Genomic DNA, 24,875 nt, shown 5'->3' with positions numbered 1-24,875 from the left:
GTATTTTATTAATTCAGACTGCAGTGCTGTGGTTTTCATACTTAAATTTTGATCCTCTTGTCATATACTATTAAAATTTGTTCTGAATGTTAGTTTTGCTATAATGATTTATTCTACTCATGGTTTTGGCCTGTTGATGCTGAAACACTAAATAAAGTTATTTGAGGTGTACGTTCTTAAACTCATCTCTAGTTTTCTAAGAATGTTAATTCAAACATTCCACCTGTTTTACAGCTAAAGAATATATTACTCCATTCATTAGACCTGTAATGCAAGCTTTGCTTCATATTATAAGAGAGACTGAAAATGATGATCTTACTAATGTGATTCAGAAGATGATCTGTGAATATAGTGAAGAAGTTACCCCAATTGCAGTAGAAATGACACAGCATTTGGTGAGACTTTATGGTGGCTTGGGAAGATGTTTAATATGGGAAAGATTGGTGTTTAAATTTGATAGTTGAGTTTGACCATCAATTAATAGCTGTTGTTACTCCAGCCTGTTTAAGTGCATTGATATATGTAATTTTCTTCTGCATTTAGACAGTTTTTTATCAGAAGTGGTTTCATAACTTAAACCAACTAGAAATTTCTAAGAACATTGTAGAAATATTTGCCACATAATTTCCTCCTGATAGCGGTAATAATGAGATTGGTAGCACATTTTAGGTAGTTTCTAAAACGTCACTTAGGTTGTCTCCTTTAAAATATTAAATTAAAGAGTAGATTTAAAATGAAAATTTTGGTGTGAAAATAAAGTTGAATCTGCAGGAGAAATTCAGAGCTTGAATGGCCATATATAGCAAGTTGCATTAATGGTTGCAAAAGCAGAGGTCAGCTCAGTGCTTCCCTACTAAAGGTCTTGGAGTTAAAATGGAATTGTTAGAGTGTCCTCTCTAGGAATGCCTGCCAAATGTTCCGGTCTAGTTCAGTTACTGAGGAAACCTTGTGTCAGAAGAACTTACCATGGGAAAATGTATTTTTTTGCATGGGACATAATGTCATTTATATATTTTTATTGAGGAGTAGATAAAGGGTGACAGTTCCAATGGTTTAACATCCAAATTTTATCATCCTGAGAAGAAATTCTGGAGCAGAGCAGTCACCTGCTATTATTTGTACACATTTTCTCAGCAGAAGTCCTTCTGAAATAGTGTAGAGTGCCAGATTATCACAATTTAATGACATATTTATGGGTTGTTCTGCTATTACGTGCAGGCAATGACATTTAACCAGGTGATCCAGACTGGTCCAGATGAAGAGGGTAGTGATGACAAAGCAGTGACAGCAATGGGAATCTTGAATACTATCGATACACTTCTCAGTGTAGTTGAAGATCACAAGGAAGTAAGTAAAAATTACTTTCAAGCTGATATGTATGGTCTAAGAATGCTGTAAGTCTTTTGTAGTCCTAGCATTGTTAGCTGTAAAACTGTCCTTTTGGCCAAAAATACGTTAAAACAGAAAATAGTGAAGTACTTAACATGTAGCCAAGTTGTAACAGAGTGGGTCACTTTTCTTATGCAATGCATGCAGTAATAGAGCATAAATGTTGCCACAGGATTTCCCATAAGAATCCAGCTTCTTGTTCAAATGTGTCTGTAGCAGGTGGAGCTTTCTCAGCTCAACTGGAAACACACATCTGATTTGATGAGGTCTGCCCTTCAAACAAAATAGATAAAGCTTCACATAGCTGCAAACATTGACTCTGCTGGCTGGGTTTGCTCACTGTGACAGAATTGATGTGGGTAAATACAGCTCTTGTGGCTGTGCTCAGAGATGGGGGATTTTACCTGCCTCATCTGCCCTGAGGAATTTTCCTTTAGGATTAAAACTTCTATCATTTTGTTTTTGTGTACTGAATGGGGCCACTTCTGTGCAGAGTACAGCCAGTTCAAAAGACGCTATTTCTAATTAAAATCTTTCTTTACAAAGTCAGCTATGGTCTTTTAATAAATACATTACAGTTTTTTAGTGACTCAAGAGTTCAGTAATAAACTATAGGGCTCTGAAGACTTCACTAAAGAAGCAGCATCAAATTCCCAAGGGAATTCCCAAGTATACAGTGCTGCCACACCAAGGACCAGCTCAGCTCATTTACTTGTTGCTAGAGCTGCTTGTACCTGTTTTTGTCAGCAAAGCCTTGCCTTCTAAATTAGAAGTCTGTGTAACGATATGCTAGTCCTGAGGAGCTTAGTTTGAAAATGTTGACCAGTAAACATTAATATTTAGAGACATCTCACACAGTGTTCCAAGAGATAAAGTATTTAGCAGGTTAGTTTCAAATCCTGTTCTGCATAGCTAAAACCAGAAGCTCAGCCTTTACCTGTCCCTGTGCAAGGTGAGTGCCCTCGACAGGCTAATGTTTTGTTAGCTATTCCATGGACTAATATACACTAATTGGGAACACTGACTGTATCTGTAGGACCAGCATTTGCATTAATGCTCTCCATGTCATATGAACATCCTAAGCTAGGTTTGGGAAGTGGTTTGGTATTTAGGATTTTTTTCAAGTTTTTTTGGTTTTAATTTCTTTTCTGGAACAGCAAATACTTCCTGTGATTTCCATTGTTTACTCCTTTGATATATACGTATATTTGCTTACAGTGTTTTAATGGGACTGAACTGATGCAGAGGTTTAGTCGGGCTTTTCTTTTTAAAGGATACCCTATAATGAGATTCTTCCATACTCAAAAGCCATCTTGTATTGAACACTATCTTGTATATCCTTAGCCGAGTGCTGCTCTTACGCATTTAGTGCTCTAAAATGTGAGACATTTCTAATAGTTCTTAAAAACTATATTCTGTATATAGAAGCTGCTTTGACAAATTTTAAGATGTGTTTAATTTCAATTCCAAAGTATTGAAAATAGTAATTACCTGTTATTTTTTTTTCAGATTACCCAGCAGCTGGAAGGGATCTGTTTGCAAGTGATTGGAACAGTTTTGCAGCAGCATGTACTAGGTATCTGTACTTCTGCTGGTTTACTTTTAGAAGTACATGGGATTGGCATGCTATTTACCTAAATTCTGTTTGTTTTAGAGTTCTACGAGGAGATCTTTTCCTTGGCTCATAGTCTGACCTGCCAACAGGTTTCTGCACAAATGTGGCAGCTTCTTCCTCTTGTGTTTGAAGTCTTCCAACAGGATGGTTTTGATTATTTTACTGGTAAGTACTATAAATAAATTGGGAAGCTAGAGGGTTTCATGGATGCAATTTCAGCCATACAATAAATTGCATCATGACTGAAATGTTAGGAAAACAACCAGACTTGTTTTGCTGAGGCACCTATGATTTGCACACGCTTATGTTGGCAAACATTAAGCAAAAACTGTAATTATTAATACACAGATTTTAACCTGATTTTAAAAGCAGGCAGATGATACCTAACTGTGATAATCCTTCTTTTTAATACAGATATGATGCCGCTCTTGCATAATTATGTCACTGTTGATACAGATACACTTCTGTCAGACACAAAATATCTTGAAATGATCTACAGTATGTGCAAGAAGGTGAGTAGATTCCTGTGTGGTAAAATTACTAAGTTATTGCAGAGAAATTTAAAGAGATTGCATCAAAATTTCAGATACATGCTTTTGGCAGAAGGGAGAAATAAATCCTACATAAGAAAAGCAGAATAAACAAAGCAGGTTTGGTGTAATATGCTTTGTGCATATGGGCACGCAAGACAGATTGCAGAAGGTAGGTGGATTCTTCCATCTGGGATTTGTAGCCTCACCATGGCCAGGATACACATGCTGTATGTGTGCTGAAGGTCTGGTACCTGTTAGCTAAGTAAGTGGTGTAGGGATGGAAGGTAAAGGGACAGGAATAGGAAGTTGTTTTCCCAAGTTCGTGCCACGTCAGTGGTGAAAGCTGGGAGCAGAATGCAGTTAGTCTGACTCAGTCCAGGCACTTTTGGGTAGGGTTTCTGTATCCTAGTTTGTATTACTGGGCTTTCTTTGTCCAGTCAAAATGTAGACTACACAGCTTTCCAGAGTGTTAGCACCATGTTAGGAAAGGAATACTTTTTTATAAGATGTGTGTTAATATTTTATCATCTCTAATAGTAACATGGGGATTTCAGTTTTCCACTCCTGGATATGGTGTGTGGTGTCTATATAAAGAGCTTTGGTGAACTGTCAGCTGTGCTGCCTGTGGTATTTCCTGAGTAATTATTTTGAAGATGTTTAAATATTACAGTGAATAACTATTTTAGTATTCTATAAATACTAGCGAATAACTCTTGCCAGTCTTTGTTTGAAACAAGTTGCAACCAGGCCAATTGTCATGTTTGTAATTTCTTGGAATGTTACATATAAAACATATGTTACATATAATATGACCACTTAGAGATTGGTGTTAGCTGAGCACAGTGAATTTTTAACACAAGTTTTAGATACTGCATGGTCTTCCATTGGATATTCCATTTTTGTAAACTTCTACAATATTCAGTACATTGATGCATAAGAAAAGTTTTTCTTTTGTGTATGGAAATAATCCTTGGCAAAACAGCAGCTGATGCTTTTACAGTAACTGTGGTAGGCTCAGCATCCATAGAGTTCTTGAATGTTTGTACATTTGGCTCATTTTGTCCACTTTCAGCAGTTTCCAGTCTCTGGTTGTCACACTGAGCCATTTCTGTAGATCTAGCTGCTTCACTGGTGGCTGTTAATGCTGCCATTGTTAGAGGGGGTAGATTCATACCAGTTTTCAAAGCAGAAGTAGTTGATAGAGAATACTCCTTGAGGGGATGCACCACCAGTAATGGTTGTGTTTCAGGTCCTGACGGGAGTTGCTGGAGAAGATGCAGAATGTCATGCAGCAAAGCTGTTAGAAGTAATTATTCTTCAGTGTAAAGGGCGTGGCATTGATCAGGTTAGTCATGACTATGGTTGCTAAAACTAATACTTCTAAATTATTTTATTGTGTAGCATGAATTATGTATTAAGATGAGTTTTGTTACAAGCACTTTGTGTGGTGCAACCAATAATCTTGTCAGTGTTACTGATTGACAGCACTGCAGAGTTCCTGCACACTTCGGCTTCAGAATTTAGGACACTGCAAAACTGTGGTGTTTTCATGAGTCTGGAAGAGTGCCACCTCAGGAGCATCTTGGTTCTAAAAAGTCAATTAATTGCATTCTAAGTTAATTCTAGTGAATATTTAATGAAAATTATTCTGTCAACCTCATAGCTTTGAAATAATGAAGAATGAAGTTCCTAGAATCCAATCAATGTAATAGAAGGACCAGGGACTTAATGATGAAATTTGAGACATGAATAAGTTGATTTTTCTGGACTCCCTAGTGTACACATTTTCTCTATTTTCCATTTTTAATACACAAGATTATAAAAAACATTTGCTGTGCAGGATGTCACAAAATCTATGTGATTAAATATTTTCACATTTTCATTTAATCTCTGTGTCTGACTTCTGCTGGCAGTTAAAAATGACTCAACTTTATGCCATCTGTGTTTATGTGCCACACGTTTGAAGTACAGAACGACAGGTTTTATTTTTGATCACTGAGTGTGAATGTTCTCACTGTCCAGTGCATACCATTGTTTGTGGAAGCTGCCTTGGAGAGACTGACCAGAGAAGTGAAAACCAGTGAGCTGCGAACCATGTGCCTCCAGGTTGCCATAGCTGCTTTGTATTACAATCCTCATTTACTATTAAACACGTTGGAAAATCTTCGTTTCCCCAATAATGTGGAGCCTGTCACCAATCACTTCATAACTCAGTGGCTTAATGATGTGGACTGTTTCCTGGGGTAAGTGTTTGTACTTCTGGAGATTATTCTCTGTGATAAACCTGCATGTGTATGACCTGCATGTAAATCATGACAAAACTTGAAACTGTTCTACTCTTCTGTTTTGTAGACTTCATGACAGAAAGATGTGTGTGCTTGGCCTGTGTGCTCTTATTGATCTGGAGCAAATACCACAGGTTTTAAATCAAGTTGCTGGGCAGATCCTGCCAGCTTTTATCCTTTTATTTAATGGATTGAAAAGAGCATATGCCTGTCATGCAGAGCATGAAAATGACAGTGATGATGATGATGAAGCTGAAGAAGATGAGGAAACAGGTATGGAGATAGAACCTTTGATGTTATTTTTGTATGTTTTGTTTTTTTCTGATGGAGATACCGAGTTCCTTTGTGGAATTCTTCTGAGTATCCTAATTTAAAAATGAAGCACTGCAGTAGAACACTGGACATCTTTTGACAACTTTTAAATATATCTGACTTAATTTGCACTCCCTCTTAAAAACTGACTTCCAGGGCTGAGTTAAATGAGCTCCCCCCTTTCCAGCCTGCATGGTATTGTTACCACTTCCACTGCTTGTTTTATCTAATTAGCCACATTCTAAAGAACTGTTCTTGCTCTTCTCAAGATAAACCTTTGTTTGCTTATAATTAACTCAGAGGAGCTGGGGAGTGATGAAGATGACATTGATGAAGATGGTCAAGAGTATCTAGAAATTCTAGCAAAACAGGCAGGTGAAGATGGAGATGATGAAGACTGGGAAGAAGATGATGCTGAAGAGACTGCTTTGGAAGGTTATTCTACGATTATTGATGATGAAGATAACCCTATTGATGAATATCAGATATTTAAAACAATTTTTCAGAGTAAGTAACTGTATTTCTTTTCCTGGACAGCAAGTTAGGTTTCAGCTTCAGTATACACTGTTGTTAACTGGAACCTGTTCAAAACTTCCAAACAGGCTTTCCAATACGTGCTTGAACCATTTCTTTCTTTGGAAAGGAGATGCATCATTAAACTTTCAGAGCAGAGGGAGTTGCTTCAATTAATTTATAGTGGTAGGGAAGAGGTCAGAAGCTGTACTAGTGTTTAAATGTCTTGAATTATGTAACCATAACAGAATATTACTCTGATTAAAATGACAGTGAGTGAGTAAAGTTTGAGTTCTAGAACATTTTAATCAATACTTTCCTTTTGCTTATGTTCTCTTGCTGCTGCAGCAATTCAGAACCGTAACCCTGCATGGTACCAGGCTTTGACACAGGGCCTTACTGAGGAGCAAAGGAAGCAGCTGCAGGACATAGCGACCCTGGCGGATCAGCGGCGGGCAGCACACGGTATTTGCACCCTTTACACCACTAATGCCTCCTTTGCTCTCAGAATGCTTGGGTGTGCTCAAGAAGCATGATACAGAAAAGGCCTTTAATTCAAGCCTGATCATGTCTCCACCAAAACAGGATTGCTTGAAATCTCTTGGAATTGTCAGGTCACAAAGCCTCCGTGCACAAACTGGGTGGCAATACCACAGGTGGGAGGAATGGTAGAAACGCTTGGGGGGTAGCCAAGGAAATAAAAGTATATTTGGCCTAATTGCTTGGATTTGAAAACAATTTATTTGATTACCTGAAGGTAGATGAACTCCAGGTATGTTAACAAACACATCAAGTGGCTGATTAATAATTTCCTGAGATGTCCAGCTGGGATAGACAAGGATTCTGTGGGTAGGAGAATACTAAATTATGGAAGTAGTACCATCTGTAAAGCCACATCATTAAGCCTATTAAATATTACATATAGTACAGATTTTTTTTCACCTGTATTCAGTTTATCTTTTTTCTTGGTTTTCCCTTTTGAGATTAAGCCAGTATATATAACACTGGAAAGTCAAGACTGGATGTTGAGGGATCAGTCCAACCTCATATCCTCTGTCTTAGTGAGCAATTGCTACAGATGTTTCAAAACAGAAATTCATAAATTTTTCAATAGATTGGTAGTAAGAATACACATTTAGTAAGTGCTTTTCATGAGAGAACAGCCTAAATCACCTCACAAACCTTGTTTGTGTCCAAAATGATCCAGTTTTAATGGTTAGAAAACACAGTTTCACTGTGACTCCTGTCAAGTACTAGACATTATTTGATGTAACTTTATACTACTGCATTTTATAGGGGAAAAAAAGTTTGAGGTGTATGTTTGTTTGTTTAAGTTTTTTGTACTGTTTTTTTTCAGAGAAGTTGTAAAGTTTAACTTAAGTAACTAGATCCCTATGGGAAATTCTTGCCTACTATCACAGCACTCTGATACTACATTTAGGCCACTTACCACACATGGGGACATCCTGCTAGAAGGATTTGAAATACAGTTCTCCCTTATAAATGTACTTTAAAAGAATTTCCACATGCTGAGAGATTTGTCTTCTGTGGAGCTGTGAGGGATCCTTTCCCCATGCTCCATTAGCCATGGCGACATCTTTGTGGCCTGTTTCCAAAGAAACAGAGCCAAAATGCAAATTTGCCAGATAATATGAGCTGACCTGTATTCCCAGAGAGATTGCAACTGTTTTTATTTAGGAGGAAGCTCTAAGACCAATAAAATACATTAATAAGTGTTGTTATCTTGGCCTGGCAATAATACAAGCCACCTTCTGCATAATCTAGATTGTAGTAAAGGTACAACCTAAATTACCAACCTGATTTTCAGTTATCCATGTATTACAATTATAAAAATCGGTTTACAGTAATACCTGTCCTACAGCAGTGTTTGAAGGATGGTAAAACCAGACACCTTAACAATCACTGGTAGTTACAGTGATGGATATGTGCACCTCAGGTGTCTACAGATTTTAAGGCTTGGTTGAAAATGAAAAGTGATCAACCTGGTAGTTTCAGAATTATTTAGTAACCTAAAGTCCAAATTACCTGCTTGGATAGCAGCATGTGTTAAAAGGCTTTTTCTTCTGCTTATATTGTTGAATTGAGATAGGAACACCAAAAATTTAGCCAATATCTGTGTACTGCTTTTTTGCACATGTGCTCTGTTACCGATTTGACTTGCAGGTCTGTTGATCTTAACCAGAAAGAACTGTGTGCCTGTTACCAAGTTTGTAAATGCAGTATTCATTCAGGTCCTGTTTATAAATTAGTCACGTCCAAAAGCTAAAGTGTGGGCTTTTAAAAGTACAAATTCATGAAAGTGTGGTGGTAACAATATTGAGAAGTTAAAGTAAGTAAATAGTCTGTCCCTATGTTCTTTGGGGCCTGGCACATTTCCATTTGTTTGTGCTGATTCCTTTGTTGGGTAACCCCAGGTTAAACATGTATCTCTGAGAGATTCAAAGTGGTCAGTCACAGAATCTTGATCTGTCTTCCCCCCTGTATGCACACTAAAACTTCTTCCTTCTGTTTATTTTTTTTTTTTTTTTTTTTTTTTTTTTTTTAGAATCCAAAATGATTGAAAAGCATGGAGGATACAAATTCAATGCTCCAGTTGTGCCAACTTCATTTAATTTTGGAGGCCCTGCCCCGGGAATGAATTGAATTATCACTTTTCCTGCTACTGTGTGATTGTAGTGAAGAGCTTGTGTTCCTCCCAATAGTGGTTCCAGAACTGGTTCATGTTATCTACAATTCACTCTAAACTAATTTATAAATAGATTGGACAAAAGCCCCAGAAGTGGGACCTGATTATTCAACCTGATACTGGAAAGCAAACCAGAGGTTTTTTTGAAGATAGGAAGAATCTGAATTTAAAGCTTCAAATGACACACTTTGGAGATCGGAAATCAAGAGGGGATGTCATGAAGGCAGCTTTTCTTTTTCTGAGGAAAAAAAACTAGACATGGGCTGCAGGACTATTTAAAATGTCTCATTTACAGTACAAGCTAGAAGGCAGACTTAATTTTTACACCTGTGGCAGTATGAGTATTTGCCCAGTTTCTTTCCCTTTTATCCCTACTACTGGGTGTCTATTCTTTTAATGTAAATAAGATAAGGTAATCAGATAGCCTTACTTAATCTTCATCATTTCCATTTATCAAGATTGTTCATATGTAGAATATTGGACACTTAATGTAGCACTACATGACTGATAAATCTGTAAATGAATTAGCACTTTCATATTGAAACAAGCCTGCTAGCCTATGTACAAAAATAGCAAAATGTTTGCTGTTTATAAAAATAAAAAATAAGGGATGTATTGGGGAAAATAATTTCAAGTTATTAATTTAAAATGAACTAGCAGTTTTGTACCTGGTGACTTTGTGGTGCAGTCACCTCTGGTTGTGACTTGAATTCGGATATGTAAAAAGGGGTTAGTGATATTTCATTGCTGCTAAAGAAAAAATAGCAACACCCTCTGTGTCCTTTGTTTTTTTTAAAGATCTCACTGTACAAGCTAGAAAATTGAACAAATATGTACTGTAAGCACAAAGAAAAGTTATCCTTTTTAAGGCAGGTAAATGAGACATGAAGTTCTTAAGGTCAATTGAAGTGTATGGGTGAAACACCTACATATGCAATCTGTTAAAAACAACAGTATCATTGGCTGATATGGGCTATGGAATATAATTGCAGTTGTGCAGAATATTCTTTTTCCAGCTCATGGTAGTGCAGGTGCACTACTCCTGCATTTCATTCCCCCTCTTTTTGCACTTGCAGCATTAGTGTGTGCTGTTGTCTGCCTGATCCAGACAGTGTATTTGAAGTTTTGCCAATCTTTCAGTTTTGAAGCCACAATTTTCTTCCTTCAAAGTTGCTATAGTAACTAGTATTTTAGCTAGAGAGGCAAAATACAGTTCCCTCTGGGACCACTATCAAAACCACTGTATGAAGAAGCCAGCAGGGAGAGGCTGTGAATGGGTTGGCTTAAATGCCCCCTTTTTCTTTTCTAAAAGCAAATCCATTGGCGTTTGATCTTGCCTTGAGATCATTGGTGTCAGGTCTTTTAAATCAAATGTTTGGGTTTTTGTTTTTTTTTTCCTTTAGGCTGTTTTTATATAAAAATGTCACCTGCTGTTACAATTGATATTAAACAAGCTACCTTAATTTAATGTAAGCCTCCAAAATTTAAATACAGGTTAAAAATAAACGGAGTTTTTATCTGTAAAAATGAAATGCACATATATATATATTATGATACTCAAAATGCAGTCTTCAGAAAATTGGTTTGTGTGGTGTGGTTTTTTGCATCAGCAGAGTAGCAGGATTTGGCGGTGCTTTGGGGTTTCCTTGCTGATCTGCCCAGCCCCACGCTTTGCCTGGTGCTGGCGCTTCCCAGGCAGCGGGAGGGGTTTTCCAGCCTCTCCACTGGAGAGCAGCAAATGTTTCCCTGCACACGGGGGGGCCAAGGTGGGACAGGGAGCCCTGCCCCAGTACCAAAGGGACACTTAAAAAGCAAAGCTCCTGAGGTGAAAAAAACCTGACTGTGATGGATGGGAATACCCATCCTCGTGGTGGTGTGAGACCTGGGGTCCTTGCTGTGCATCTTTAGGGGATGCATGGAGCAGAACTTACCTGGGGGTTTGTGACTGTAGCTCACGGGCACGGCCAGGCGTGCACCGGCCCCCAGGGAATCTAGACAGGGTTTTATTTTTGTAGAAAAAGCTAACAGATGTGCTTCCAGCACGCCTTCTCCTTGCATTGCTTGGGAACACCCAGTTTAACAAATAATTTCTGAACATCTGCTGGTTGGGTATCTGCTTACTTTCATATGCATCCTAAAAATGCAAGAGAAGCTTTGAGAACAGATGAGCCATTTTGGGCCTCCTGGCAGAAGATGTGGCAGCAGCAGTGAGAAGGCTTCATGTATAAAGCAGATGACAAAAAATAGGGAAATCACCAATTTTAGTGCTATTATCAGTTCTGGAACAATTATATTTTTCAAGTCAGAAGGGAAGAATTCTATCTTGGTGTGAGGAGTACAGTCTTACTTCAAGGGTGCTTTTATGTGTCACTAGACTGGTTAGCAAGGAGCATCTTTTTTAAGAGTGGATCTAAAACTTTGCTTTCCTTTGCTCCAAGAAATGTATTTATATAAATTGCAAAACAATTTTGCATTGTTGTTGGTGGTGATAGCGCATTTTGTGATGCAATATATCAATTTCAGTGATACACTTATGTCAAATTAAAAACTGATCTTTCTCCTAGAACTTGCACTTATCCATTCCATTTTCAAGGATAATGCAACTCTAGAGGGAGAGCTGGGAAATTTAAAGCCTCTGTTTTTTTCTATTATGGAAGATCTCCTTGGATTAATAAACATCTAAAGCAAATCCTTATCTTCACTTATTTCAGTGTGGTGTTTTGAATGTAGATGTAGCCTTACAGTAGAGTTCTGCTGGAGTTGCACAGATCTCAGGTTTGTATTTCCCTCTCCAAAATACTCCTCCAAACAAATGTTAGGCACAACCAGAATTCTCTTCAACTGTCTGTGTTAAATATAAAAAATAGGCAGTTTTTTAAATGCTGACATACTGGGTTAATATTTTTTCCCTTAATCACTGTATTAAAAGAATTATTAATATGTATCAGCATAGCACCACAAAGCTCTGTTCCAATCTCCCACAGCCCAGGACTGTTACTGCAAGACTTTATCAAATCTGCAGTAGAATAATTACTGACTACCTGCCAATAAATATGCAGGCGATTTTAATGATGCCTAGTAATAGATATCTGGTAGCTTTTAAGGTTAATTTTCACCGTGGAACCTTCTACATACCCAGAATGAGCCAAGTGGCAGGTGAAAAGCTTTTCCTGCTGCTGACTATCAGCTACTTTTCAGTCAATATGTAGCTTTATCTTAGAAGGTGTGTCACTGGTTTGTGTGTCTCTACTTTTCATAGCAAACTGTTGATGGTGGAAACATAAAGCACCTCAGAATGAGAGAGATTGTAGTACTTTACAGACATGATAATCTATTAAGACAAGGGGAGTTGGCAAATCAGAAAAAGCAATTTATCTTGGGTACTTCACTGCTGCTGTACCTCGAAACAAACTGATGCCTGCAGCTTGTATTTGGCTTAAAATTTACAATTAGGAAACATTAAATTAGGAAAGAAACGCTCTTGGCCATTAAGGCCTGTTTAGGAATAAGTATTTTTTGGGCTTTCTGTACAACTGCAATAATTTTGGACTGCAAGAATTTCAAACTATTATTCCGGAGCAAAACGTACATTTTTTGTACATCTCTCATGTTAGCAACATGCAGTAAGGCCACCAGAGCTGGTCCCGTTAATGGGAACAATTCGCGTCATCTGTACAACTGGGTTTTCTGAGCAATCACCTGCGGAGTTTACCGTAACACGCTTTGCTCGCCTTACACTGGGAGCTGGGGCACTAATACACGTTTCCATACCTAAAAACCTCGTAAGGGTAACACTTCTAAGCACAGCTTTAACACAGCGTCCTTCTCCCCCAGCGCCGGGCTGGAATGGCAGCCGGAGATAATGCGGCAAGAAGCCGGGAAGAGAAGGGCAGAGCGCTCGCTGTCCCCGGCCCGGCCGTGAGGCCCCGCGCACGGCCCAGGGGAGCGCGGGTGGCCCCGGCCGAGGCGGATCGGCTGCCCCGGGGCCGTGCCCGTCCCTCCCCGCCCGGCCCCGGCCCGGCCCGGCCCCGCCGCCTCAGGCGCTGCCGGCGCGCGCCGGGGGAGGGCAGGAAATGGCGCCGCTCCCCGCTGGCGCGCGGGCGCCCGGCCGCCCGCTGCACAAAATGGCGGCGGCCCCGCGCCCGGCACAGCCGCGACGCCATTGAAGCCGCGGGGCGGGGCCGCGGGCGCGCGGCCAATGGGCACCGGCGCGCGGCCCGCGGGCGGCCAATGGCGGGCGGCGGCGGCGGCGGCGCGCGCGGCGCGGCCAATGGGAGCGGCGGAGCCGGCGCCGCCGGGCCCCGCCCGCGGGGTGCGGGGCGGTGCCGAGCGGGCGGGCGGCGCCGAGCGGCCGTTTCCTGTCCTGGTGCATGGTGGTCGGACGGAGGAATTGTTGGAAAATTTCTCGGCGAGGTTCGTATATAAATGTGCTTTTACCCAGTGTGCCTTATGCTCCCTCCGCCATCTCCGGACGGGGCCGCCGCGCCGCGCCCGCCGCGCCCGCCGGCGGTGCTCGGGGAGGCGGGCAGGGGCAGCGGAGCGCGGGCGGCAGCGAGCCGAGCGGCAGAGCCGCGGCGATAAAGCCGCTCCGCTCCGCGGGGCCCGCCCGGCCCCTCCCCGCCCGCCGGGCCCGCGGGGGTCCCCCGGGCCGCCCCCCCGGGCCCGCTCGGCGCTGCGTCACGGGCGGGGGGCGCGGGGAGCTTTAATCCGGGGCGCTCCGTGCCCCCCGCCCGCCGCGCTCTAATCGGGGGGGCTCGCAGATTTTGGCATTTTCCCCGTTGTTTGATTTTTTAATTTTGGTGGTTTTTTTTGTTTTTGGTTTTTTTTTTTTTTCCATTATTATGAAACGCATGCTTTTTGTTACTGTTATTTTTTCTGAGGGGGTGTTTCCATGCTGCCGGCCGCATTTCGCAGCCGGCCGGGCCCGCGCAGGCTCCGGGGGCGAATCCGCTGAGCCGGCCCGAGGCGCCGGGCCGCGCTCACGGGAGAAGCGCCTGGCACCGGCCGGCCTCCTGGAGTCCTGCTGCTGCACTGCCTCTCGCTCACCTCGCCAAAATGCTGGAGCGTCTTAACCTTTGCGGGTTTTTCTCCTCAATTTTTAATTTTTTTTTTTTTTTTACTTTTGTCGTTCTCTTCATATTTTTTTTTTTCTTTAGAACTTCTAATAGAACGGGATAACGAGAAGCTGCTCCTCTAGAATAGTGGCCTGCAATAACGCAAAGATTTTTATTTTGTTTTCTGATAAGGCCTTATTTGTGGTGCTTTTTCATCCAGAAAAAATGACGTGACTCCCGTGCAAGTTTAATTTTTCTGTTACAACAGGGCTGCGGTTGAGCAGCTCTCTTTTAAGTTTTAAATTTTTTAAGGTTTCATTTTGAACTGTCAGAGAATTGCTTTTGCCATCATACACAGAGTGATACCAGTATTTGTAAGGAATGTTATTTCTAGTCCAGTGACACAGGAACTACAATCTTGCCGTCTTTCAGACCAAACATTTCTTCTTGTTTTACCGAGTCTGCATCAAGTGTTGACCATCAGCTCTCTTTGCAGACTGTATACTAGATATTTCTGTTGTAGCTTCTAGGGACCTGAAAAATGAAGTAAGATTGTGCTTAACTAGCATTTTTTTGACATTCACATGGTAGACTGTTAGCTTTGTGCGTTTGCCATACAGCTTTAGAATGGCAGAGTACGTTGTAGCCGTGTTTTCATGGCTTGTTCCTTTGTATTTTGCATTAATGCTGTGAGCTTTCAAACCGTGTTTGTGTCAAAAGCGATTTGTCTTGTTTCACTGCGGAAAAGGAACCTCAGGAATATGTGGTCAAATAATAGATGATTGCTTTGGTAATTGATTGCAGCTTAAACGAGATGTAAAAATAAACATTTTGAAAGAATTTTGAGAAGTGTATTTCAAATTGATTTAATAATTTACTTAAAACTGTTCTCGTTGTAATTAATATTTTATTTCTACTACCCTATCTAAGGAAGAGTAATTTTGCTTTATATTAAAGACTGAAACAAAGCAAATACTTAAAACAGTGTAAAAGGAACTTCAGGTAGAAAGTTGCAGTGTCTTCATTCTTGTATAGCTTTTAATGCTTTTCTCCGGAGACACAGCTATAGTCAAGTGGTGAATAGTCCTGCTAATGGGTGCCAAAATGAGGCTGTAAATTAATTTTTTCTTTAGAATATTGCCAGTTGTCTGCTGCTTCAGCTCAGTGGAAGTTTTGCTGACCTGTACCGTCCAGAAGGGAATTACCAGGAGTTTGAGCAGTGGCCAGGTCCAAGTGCTGGCTGCTTGCCTGTGTGACTGCTCCCCTGAAGCTCTGTGGGATGGGCACAGGGATAATAGGGTTCATAGGCTTTAGTTTGGTCAGGATGGCTTCATTTACCCTACGGATGTTGGTCTTGCTTTTGCTTGTGAGTCTTCACCTGAAGAGTTTTGGGTTAACTCAGCTCAGCATAGGTGGAGTCTTTGAGAAGCACTATTGCATCTTGAGGAGTCGTTAGCAGGCACCTGTGAAGCAAATTGTTTTCCAAAGAGCTTGGATTAATTTGGATGGGTTTCTGCACACACAGATAATCAGGGCAATTCTTGCAGTTTCAGGCCTCACAATGGCCAGAATGCAAATATTCATGAGGAGGGTGGACCCATCTTGGTGCTCTTGTAGTTACTCACTTTCCTGTCTGCATTTTGGCTGGTACCTGTTTCCTTGGCCATCCCCGTGGTTTGTGCTTCCCGTGATAACTCCTGTAACTCCTGCAGCCTCTGACATGTGTGTACATAGCACAGCACCCCAGGCCAGCCTTGCTTTGCTGCTCACTGATTTCCCTGTGTTGCTGCTACGTCTCTTGCAGCTCACCAGCAGTGCTTTTTGCTCAGCATCTACTGGGGACAGCTTGTTTTTTATCTCCCCTGTGCGAGGAAATCAGTGCCCCTGGTAAAGACAGCGTGAATTAGGTAGTCTGTTCCTGTGGCTTGTATCACAAAAGATCCCCAAAAGCTGTTTAGCTTATGAATCCTAAGATACACTACGATCTGAACCCATGGATCCTCTTCTTGAACCCAGGAGTTCAGCTCTGAAGTGCAAATTCCTGTAACTCAAGGTGTGCACAGCTCTTGGTCTGAGCCAGGGGTCTCTCCATGGACACCATTTCTAGGGAGGAGGGGAAGGAGGCATGGTGACCCATCTCAGCACAGTGGGGTTTAGCCTCTACCCGAGTGTAACTTGATCTGCCCATAGTTGTATTTACTTAAGGGAATGAAATTTTGCTTCTCCCCCTCTGTGCACCAGGGATCATTGATCAGTTACTCCAATCCAAATTGGACTCAATTATTAGATGCCTCCAGTAACTTAGTCTGATAAAATGTTCTGGGCTGCATAGCTGGTTTTTAATTCTATAGTGGGATTGTACTTTGCTCCACCAAGATAACACTTGTTAAATAAATGAAATTTTCAGTTTCAAAGGAAAGTTCCAGCAGGTTTTGCAATTTTCAAGGTTGACATCAGAGTTACACTTAGAAACGATGTAATGCTTACCTCGGTCTGTATTTTACTGTCTGCAGAATGTTTCCCTCTGTATACACTTGAGCAGAAAATTGTGTTACCTGCATAATAGTCTTGGACTTTGTTTCTGATGACAGATTGGAATTATAAGATGGGTCTGTGTTTGCAAGTTAGTTGGTTTGCTCATATATTAAGTGTATTCATACATAGCTAATGTGGTGCTGCACAGGGTTTTGTAGGCTGTATTTCAATGTACTGGTTTCAAGTTCTGTTTGTAATCTGGCTTTGGCAATCCAGCCAGCTGCCCCTTTAGCTCCTGAAATACAAGCCTGTGCTAAAGCACTGCCATGAACTGTCATGGCTAATGCTGATACATCTGTAATGTACTTACCAGATTGCTAATTAACTCACAGCCACACAAAACAACCCACTCAAAATTCCTCTCTTTGTTGGCAGTTTCAGTGGATTTGCAGGATTTGAAAGGGCATGGCCAGGATTCCCTTGTTTTGGTGATGTAAATAATATACTTTTGTGATTGCTTGACAGTTAAAAAGTTAGGAGTCTATTTCGCATGAAAGTAAAACAACAGTAGAAATAGTGGGTCTCAGTTTCTTTCAGATTTTTAGCCCTTAACTGTACAGTTAATCACCAGATGTTCCCAGTTTTATTTAAAACAGCGATATAACTGGAGATGTTATGATTTAAGGGATAAGTAGCCCCATGAAGTGTTTCAGAAATTAACTATATATTTTTTAGTGTAAGTAGACATCACTGCTCCTTTCTAGGAGTGACGTAGATACAGCTGTGACATGCATCAGCTGGGTGCCTTCTGCATACCTATTTTAGCTAGCTATACACTTGATGGTAAAAACAAAAGCCTGTAGTTTTAAAAACACACTGATTCATCTATTAGGTGCATTAAATCTGCTTCCCTTTATACTTCCAGGGAGAAAATCAATTTGCAATTAAATGCTTTCTCTCACTAACATGTGCTGTAAAATTACTTTAGGTTTGGAGTTTTTTTCATCTTTGTTAATGATGTTCTAAGTTTTTTTCAGAAAATCAGCTCACCTGCCATTCAGCTTTTTTCTGAATGTGCCTATTATGATTAGTTACCCAAACATTTTTTGACTATTAAAACACAAGTAATTTATTACCAGTCAGTCTGCAATAAAGAAATGGGTTTGAGGTTCTTTAGAAAGGAAGGTATGCCTGAGCACTGCTAATACAAGTTTGTCCAGGGGAGAAGAAATGAATAAGAAATACCACCTGTGTTGAGGGAAACTTGAGCTGTTTGGATAGGCTAGTTCGCATTTGCAGTAGGTCTGCAAGGCATTCCATGCACACAGCCCAGCATTCCTAATGATCCAGGGGTGTTTCAAGCATGCTTGAATTTGCTGTTTGGGACAGATTATATGGGTGGCTCTTCCTCAAGCCAAACTACTGCTACTAGGTACTACTGTGGATAATAATAATAACTGAGTCATTAGCAGGTTGCACATTGACCAGCTGCATTAGTATGTTCTTTTGTACTTAATTAATATAAAAATTTTGGTATCCTGGTATCTGTACCTCTGCAAACAGTGCTGCATGGATCTCAATTGCTTGTCAGCTTCCATGGAGAATTTTTGGAATTGGCTCTGTGGAAGACTCCCAGATCTGTTTCAAACCTCTGGCTCAGGAAGCCGTGCTGCTGGAATAGTGCACCCAGGGCAGGTGTGGTCATGGAACTGGGTGTTTGCTGTGAGATGCTTGTCCCAGAGCTGCAGAAAGAGCTTAGCTTCTGTCAGCACTGCTGACAGCTCACGTGCTGATGGAACTACTCTGGCCTCCATTCATTAACCAGTAATTTCTTCTCTAATATGTTCAAGAAATGTGTGAAGTTAGAAGTCATATTTGAGACCAGCCTAGGATTTGTTGGTGGGTGACTTTCTGAATCTTCCTATGTTTAAATGCCACACCTTCGAAAATAATAGCAACCTTCACATTCCCACAGAGTGAAAATACACACACACATCTCATTAGTTAGAGTAAGGATTTGTAAATATTCTTTATTTGCACTGGTTAATATATTTTTTTTAATCTATGAAATGCAAGTATTGATATCAGTCAATAGTTCTAACAGTCACAATTTATGGATAACATTTGCACTATAAACTGTGAGGAAATGGCTTTTTGGGGAAAAAGGCTGCTGGAACATGAAGTGATTTTGTCAGGCTAAATGTGGTTCCCACTGCTCACACTTAAGTCAGACTGATGTGTGGTTAGGGCAATGATAAATTTGGTCTTGCATTTGTTTTTCATTTCTGAAGAAATACCAAACACTTTGGCAGTGAATTACTCTTGAACTGCATTATTATTAGAAGGTATCTCTTGTGGAACAGAAAGGTTGAAATACTGTAAAAAGAATAAAAAGGAGCCTTGAGTTTGATTGCTTCAGAGTGTGTGTGTGTTGTGCTTGTGCAGTTGACAGTGCCCTTACTCTTGGTCAGGTTTTTCTGCAGAAGAAGATTTAGGGCCTGTGGTTTGTCATTCTCAACATTTCTTTACAATGTAGGAAATTAGAAAGTGATTGTGTGATTTGCTATTAAATTATCTCAATACAACACCAGATTCTCTAGGAGAGGTTTTTATTCTGTATTTCAGCCCTTGTTTCCATTTTATACTGTGGATGATTAATGTGGTGGAAATTGCTGTTTCATTATGTTTTGCCTTTACAAGAGACTGGAGAAAATACAGTAAAAGAAATAGAGATTATGTGAGAAAGCATGTAGCAATTAAGAAGTGCCCAACATTAAGTAGTTGTTACAATTATTTACTGAAAGTCAGTCTGACTGACAACAGCACAAACCCCAGTTTTTCAGTGCAGTAAAGTCCTGGAAAAGGTAATGGCTATTGATGAAGAAGGAAATCCACATCTCCTGAAGTGTTTGATCAAAGCACCCACAGGATCTAGATTTAATTTCTGAGCCTGCTACAGATTTCTGCTCAATACTGGAAAAGAATATCATGCAGCTACATAGGGGAGCAGAAGTAAGATTGTAAAAAGAGTCCTAGTTCTCCTGTGTCTATTTCTGAGCTTAAAGATGACAAATACCTTTATGTAATTAGTGGGGGAAGAAATGCTAAAAGTCTTCTTGGGTTGTCTGAAAAAACTTCATGTGGAATAAATAGTCAGTTTTCCAGTCTGTCAGACTTTTTTTTTTGCACTGAGACTCAGAAGGCTGTAACACATATGAATTACCAATTGAAGTGTATTTAACCAGATTGTTAATTGTAGCTACTATTTTTGAATTTTCGCACATTTGTTGCCCAGACTAGTTTTGTGAAATTACTGATATTTGCAGTCATATCAGTTGTTAAAGGACCCTAAGGTAGGTAGTATTTAATTCAGGAAAAAACTTAATTTTGTTACACTGTGGACGTACTTGAATTGATTTTGAGATACAGCTTTGTCAACCATGGAAATACAGGTTTCTAAAATTCCTTAATAAAAGTTTCACTATTGTGAGGCTGTGTATTATTTGCCATATTACCCTTCTTGATTGGTTTTTATTTGCTGTTTTTATAAGTTTTATAAAATTACAGAGGTTTTGTACATTATTTAGAAGTGTATTAAAAATAAAAGTTACGTTTCTTTTCAAATGAAATAAATGCATATTATTTCAAACTTCTCAGTGCTGTGTGCATGAGGGGAGTGAACAATCACAAGGTTGCTGAATGTCTAGAGTAGCTTTTTTCCTGTCATTCTTCCCCAGTTTGTGTGCACATTCTAAGTTTGTGTTTTGTAACAGTAAATTTTCTTCTGTGCCTGCTATTACAAACTTTATTCCATTTCCCATTAATCATCCTCGAAGCATCATCTTTGTCTCTCTAGGGAGTTTCTGCTACTGTCACTGCAGGAATTTTCCTTTGTCCAGCAGTACAGTTATTCTTTAAATGAGGAATTCCTGCTATTTTCCAGCCCCACTGGGCTCTCCTCATTCTGTCCTCTCAGCCGCTGGAGTTGCCAAGTGCCCCAAACCCCCTTTCTGCTCCAGAGCAGCCATGCCCTTTGCCAGCTCTTCCCTTGCTTCTCAGTTGCCTAAATCCCACCTGCTGTTTTTTAGTTGCTTGATTCCTAGTTTTTAGTGGAGATTCCTGTTTCCAGTTGCTAGATTGAGTTTACAAAAAAACCTTTCTTCTAACATTGCATCTTTTCTCCAAAACAAGTGATAGCACTCAGAAAATTCTATTTGTTTGAGTGTTAGTGGAGGAAAAACAACAGGAGGTACTCTCTAGATAGGTAACTTGATGAACTCTTAATGAAAAAAATCTTTTATTTTTAACCATCCTTTCCCCTCTCACATGCCTTTGATTTCCAAGTGTTCAGAATTTAATGTGTGTCTGGGAGTATTTTTTTCTGTTCAGATAATTTGCAGGGGGTGGTGGTTGGTTTGTTTTTGGTTTTTTGTTTTGTGTGTTTTGTTTTTTTTTAATAAGAGCTTGCACCTCTGTGGTCCTGCTGGATGGCTGTTCAAGAGATCAGTGCTAGAGGGGGGGTGGCTGCCTGTGGTCACACCAGTTCAGAGATTTTCTGTTAAAATTTTTTTTGCCTCAGGCTGATTTTTTGTGAGAAGTGTTGGAACCATCTAAAAGAATGGTAACATTTTCTCTGCATGGATACCATAGACATGTTTTGGTGACTAATCATTTCAGGAATGCAAGATCCGTTACTGTCCTTGTGCAAGTCTGCCCAGATATCGTCATTGATGTGCCTGTGGAAATTGACAGTTGCAACTTGCGTATGATCTGTGAAGATTTGCGAGAGTTCACAAAGTCAACTCTCAAGTTTTCACTTCAGTGAATACTTCGTGACTGAGCCTGGGCTGGTCTTTTCTGTGAGACAGCTCTTGAGATGAAGCAGAATCCACGTGTGTCAATCTTGCCGAGCTGCTATGTAGGCTCCACCCCAGGGTTCCTGGCTTTTTCCTAAAAATAGTTACTTTCAGCTGCTTTTAACAAATGAGCTGCAATATTTGAAGTGGGTAAAGGAAGTCTCTCCTAGATTTTTATTGACAAAACTCCTGGCAGACAGATTTAAAGAAAAAAGCTTACTGATGCAAATGCAGGGGAATAAAAGCAATTATATGGATTAGGGAAAGAAGCTGGTGAGATTTAGATGGAAAAAATTATGGAGACAAATTTGATGGAAATTGAAGGAAGTGACTGAAGTAGAGGCAAGGAAGAGATTTGAGTTTGATGAAAACCAACTGGTTTTGAAAAAGCAAAGCAAAAAATGTTAGAGTATATTTGCAGGGTGGATGATACATGAACAGCAAGGTGATGCTGTTGTGGATGTATGCATTATTGAAATGATTACCAGAGAGCAAATTAAGTTAGAAGGACTTTCGGAAGTTCTCTGGTTCAGGCTTGATGAAAGCAAGTCTCATTTGCCCAGGGCTGTGTGAAGTTGTTTCAAACCTCTACAAGGATGGAGAGTCCTTACCTGTCTTGGCAATTTGTTCCTGTATTTGATCACTCCTACCAAGTGACACTGTGGCATCATTATCTCTGATGGATTGACCCTTTTCTCTGCAATACAGGCCGACTCTGCATCCTTCCTTCCTGCATCTTCCCAGCCCTGTCTGGCTAGTCAGTGTTCTCCAGTGGGGAGAAAGAGGAGAGCCTGGCAGGGAGCAGCACATCCCCTTTTGGCTGAGGGCTCTCTTCCCTGCACAACAGAGTGGCAGAGCAAAGCTGCTGTGTCCCTGCAGAGGGAGTGAAAGCTGGGGCTGGTGGTTGGGAGGAGCCCAGTGTTCCAGCCTCTGGTGGGAGATGTAGTTCCAAGGTGGGTCTGAACATGAACTGGTGACACAGAGAGGAAGGAAGGGTGTGAGGGGGTCATAAACAGAGCAGCAGCAAGAGAAGGCTTGGAGACTGGTTGCAGAAGGAGTTGGTGTGGGCATGGAAGTATTTTATATTATTCTGACAAGAAGGATGGGATTATGGTTGGGAAGAGGCATGTCCTGAAAATTTAGTATGGCGATAGGACTGAAGAAGAAAATTGGTACAAGGAGAAGGGATGGAGCTGGGGCTAAGGAACTTAGTGGAAGGACAGAGGATTGAGAAAAGGATATGCTGGAAGTGACCATTGAAAGGAGCTGGAACTGGGAGGAATAGGCTGCATTGTTGCTGGGTTCTTATGTGAGGTTGTATGATTGTCCAGATCCTCTGGAAGAGAGCAAAGTTGTAGCCATTGCTCTGTGCAGCAGTTCTGTTCAACTGTTTTCAGTGTGTGAGTGGACAGCCATGTTACAGTAACAAACACTGTGAAACAATTTAAACAAATACTATTGCTCCTGCAGCCCTTGAATGTATCTGGCATGAGATTTATTTCTCTTCCAAAGTAGCTACTCAGCCCTGAAGCCATTCGTTCTGCTCTGACTCTCAGAACTCTGCAGCTGTCTGCATGGACTGGCTTCCTCGCTGCTGCCCAAAGGTGGGAGAAGAGCCATGAGTTCTGCAGGAAGGAAGATGGTATTAAAGGTGCTGGGGATCTCCAAAGACACTTTGTCTAAGAGAGGGAATACTCCTCGAGTAGACCCGAGCTGAAAGGCCTTTGAGGTGCACTCTGCTGGAATTGTTTCACTCTCTAGTTCCAGTAAACACTTGTCTTGTGAAGCCTTTCTTCTCTGCTGTGTGCAATGGTGTAGCTGTTTTGCAGCCTGCTTCCATGAGGTGTCCTGAAAACTGAGCATGGAAAATGCTGCCAATACAGACCTCTGTTAGCAGTCAGAGGAGAGCCAGCCTCTGGGTACCACTAGCATATAGTACCAGAAATAGTTAACTTGCTACAAGCTGGTAGCACCTCCAGAAAAGCAGCCCTTGCAAACGGGGCTGGATAAAACTCCTTTTGTTGCTAGATTTGTTGGTGGTGGTTTGTTTTGTTTTGTTGGGTTTTTTTTTTAAGCTGCAACAGTTCTTTAATCTTATTTGCTGCAGAGTACATGAATGCCGGGCTGCTTTGCTTCAGCCTGCTTAGGCTGACTCTGTGGCTACATCATGACTGATTTTTTGTTTGTGAGCAAACTGCTTCCTATGTAAAAGTTTTCTGCCTATTTTGAGATGGGGGATGATAAATGAGTGGTAGGAAAAGAAACTACTTTTCCAAACTCACAGTCATGGACATGGCAGAGGAAGAAGTTGAACTCAGGATCTCCTATATCCTCATACAATTCTTTATCTCTTAGATTATAGCATCCAAACAAATTTTCCTATTTAATTTTCTTCAGAGACATCTATATAAATGCAATTTAGTCTGGATGGCTTCTCCTTTTCATGTGTATTACATCTCTTTTAGAGGCCTAATTTTCTGTAAAAGCTCCTTTTCCTGAAAAGCATGTTGGCAAGAATTACCTGTCTTCTCTTGGATCCCAAAAAAAATCCCCTCACACCCATTTATTTTAAATTGTATTTTGGTTTCTCTCTTCATTGTATCTTTTTTATGCCAGTTGTTCAAGGTTCAGATACCTTATTGCAAACCAGTATTTTAATTTCCTTAATGTTCCAGAGAGAAATTATGAGGACATTAATCTTGGAAGGCATATTTCTTATAGAATTATGCACTGATCATTAGTAATAATTTAGGGGGTTTTGTATGATCTTCAATCTAACATATGAAAAATACAGGAGGGTTTAAAACTTTGCCAAAGGTACCCTTGCTTTCCACTTCCTTTGTTAATCTGTATCTGTTCCATTAACTGGAAATAAAAACTGAGCCTGCAGCTCTAGGAAAAAGTATTGGATGTATACATCCAAGTGTGTGCAAAGTATTGTGTATACACTTGGATGTATTTGGAAAATACTGCTTGGGTATAATTTTCAACTACTAAATTAGTGTGGCAACTTTTTTAAATACTGAAGGCACACTGGAGTACCTCTATGGTCTAATTTTGTTCTCCTTAGTTTTGAGAAAAGTACAATTTTCTCAATGGTCTTTGAGGGTGTTGACGAATTGCTTATTCAAGAACA

At 40.5% G+C, this 24,875-nt stretch overlaps 2 protein-coding genes across 5 annotated transcripts in view; both read left to right on the top strand.

The window, feature by feature from the left end:
* IPO7 (importin 7) overlaps positions 1-12,043 on the top strand; it is a 34,264-nt gene extending 22,221 nt beyond the window's left edge. Inside the window, exons 15-25 of the mRNA XM_021529478.4 lie at positions 235-395; positions 1,219-1,347; positions 2,899-2,965; positions 3,044-3,169; positions 3,419-3,516; positions 4,787-4,882; positions 5,560-5,780; positions 5,890-6,095; positions 6,435-6,641; positions 6,996-7,112; positions 9,214-12,043. Of these exons, the coding sequence (XP_021385153.2) occupies positions 235-395; positions 1,219-1,347; positions 2,899-2,965; positions 3,044-3,169; positions 3,419-3,516; positions 4,787-4,882; positions 5,560-5,780; positions 5,890-6,095; positions 6,435-6,641; positions 6,996-7,112; positions 9,214-9,311 (1,526 nt within the window). The 3' untranslated portion in view covers positions 9,312-12,043. The remainder of the gene's footprint in view (positions 1-234; positions 396-1,218; positions 1,348-2,898; positions 2,966-3,043; positions 3,170-3,418; positions 3,517-4,786; positions 4,883-5,559; positions 5,781-5,889; positions 6,096-6,434; positions 6,642-6,995; positions 7,113-9,213) is intronic.
* A 1,632-nt stretch (positions 12,044-13,675) lies between these two features.
* Positions 13,676-24,875, top strand: part of ZNF143 (zinc finger protein 143) — a 38,045-nt gene continuing 26,845 nt past the window's right edge. For 2 of the 4 annotated variants that reach the window (XM_085580092.1, XM_085580091.1), the window contains exons 1-2: positions 13,676-13,767; positions 23,255-23,468. The gene's annotated coding sequence lies outside the window, so the exon portion shown is untranslated. The remainder of the gene's footprint in view (positions 13,768-23,254; positions 23,469-24,875) is intronic. The other 2 variants (XM_021529477.4, XM_021529476.4) reach the window with 1 other exon arrangement.

The sequence above is a fragment of the Lonchura striata genome, chromosome 5 (assembly GCF_050655825.1).
Source record: "Lonchura striata isolate lonStrDom1 chromosome 5, ASM5065582v1, whole genome shotgun sequence".
Taxonomy (NCBI): domain Eukaryota; kingdom Metazoa; phylum Chordata; class Aves; order Passeriformes; family Estrildidae; genus Lonchura; species Lonchura striata.
This window is presented reverse-complemented; position numbering and strand designations above follow the sequence as displayed.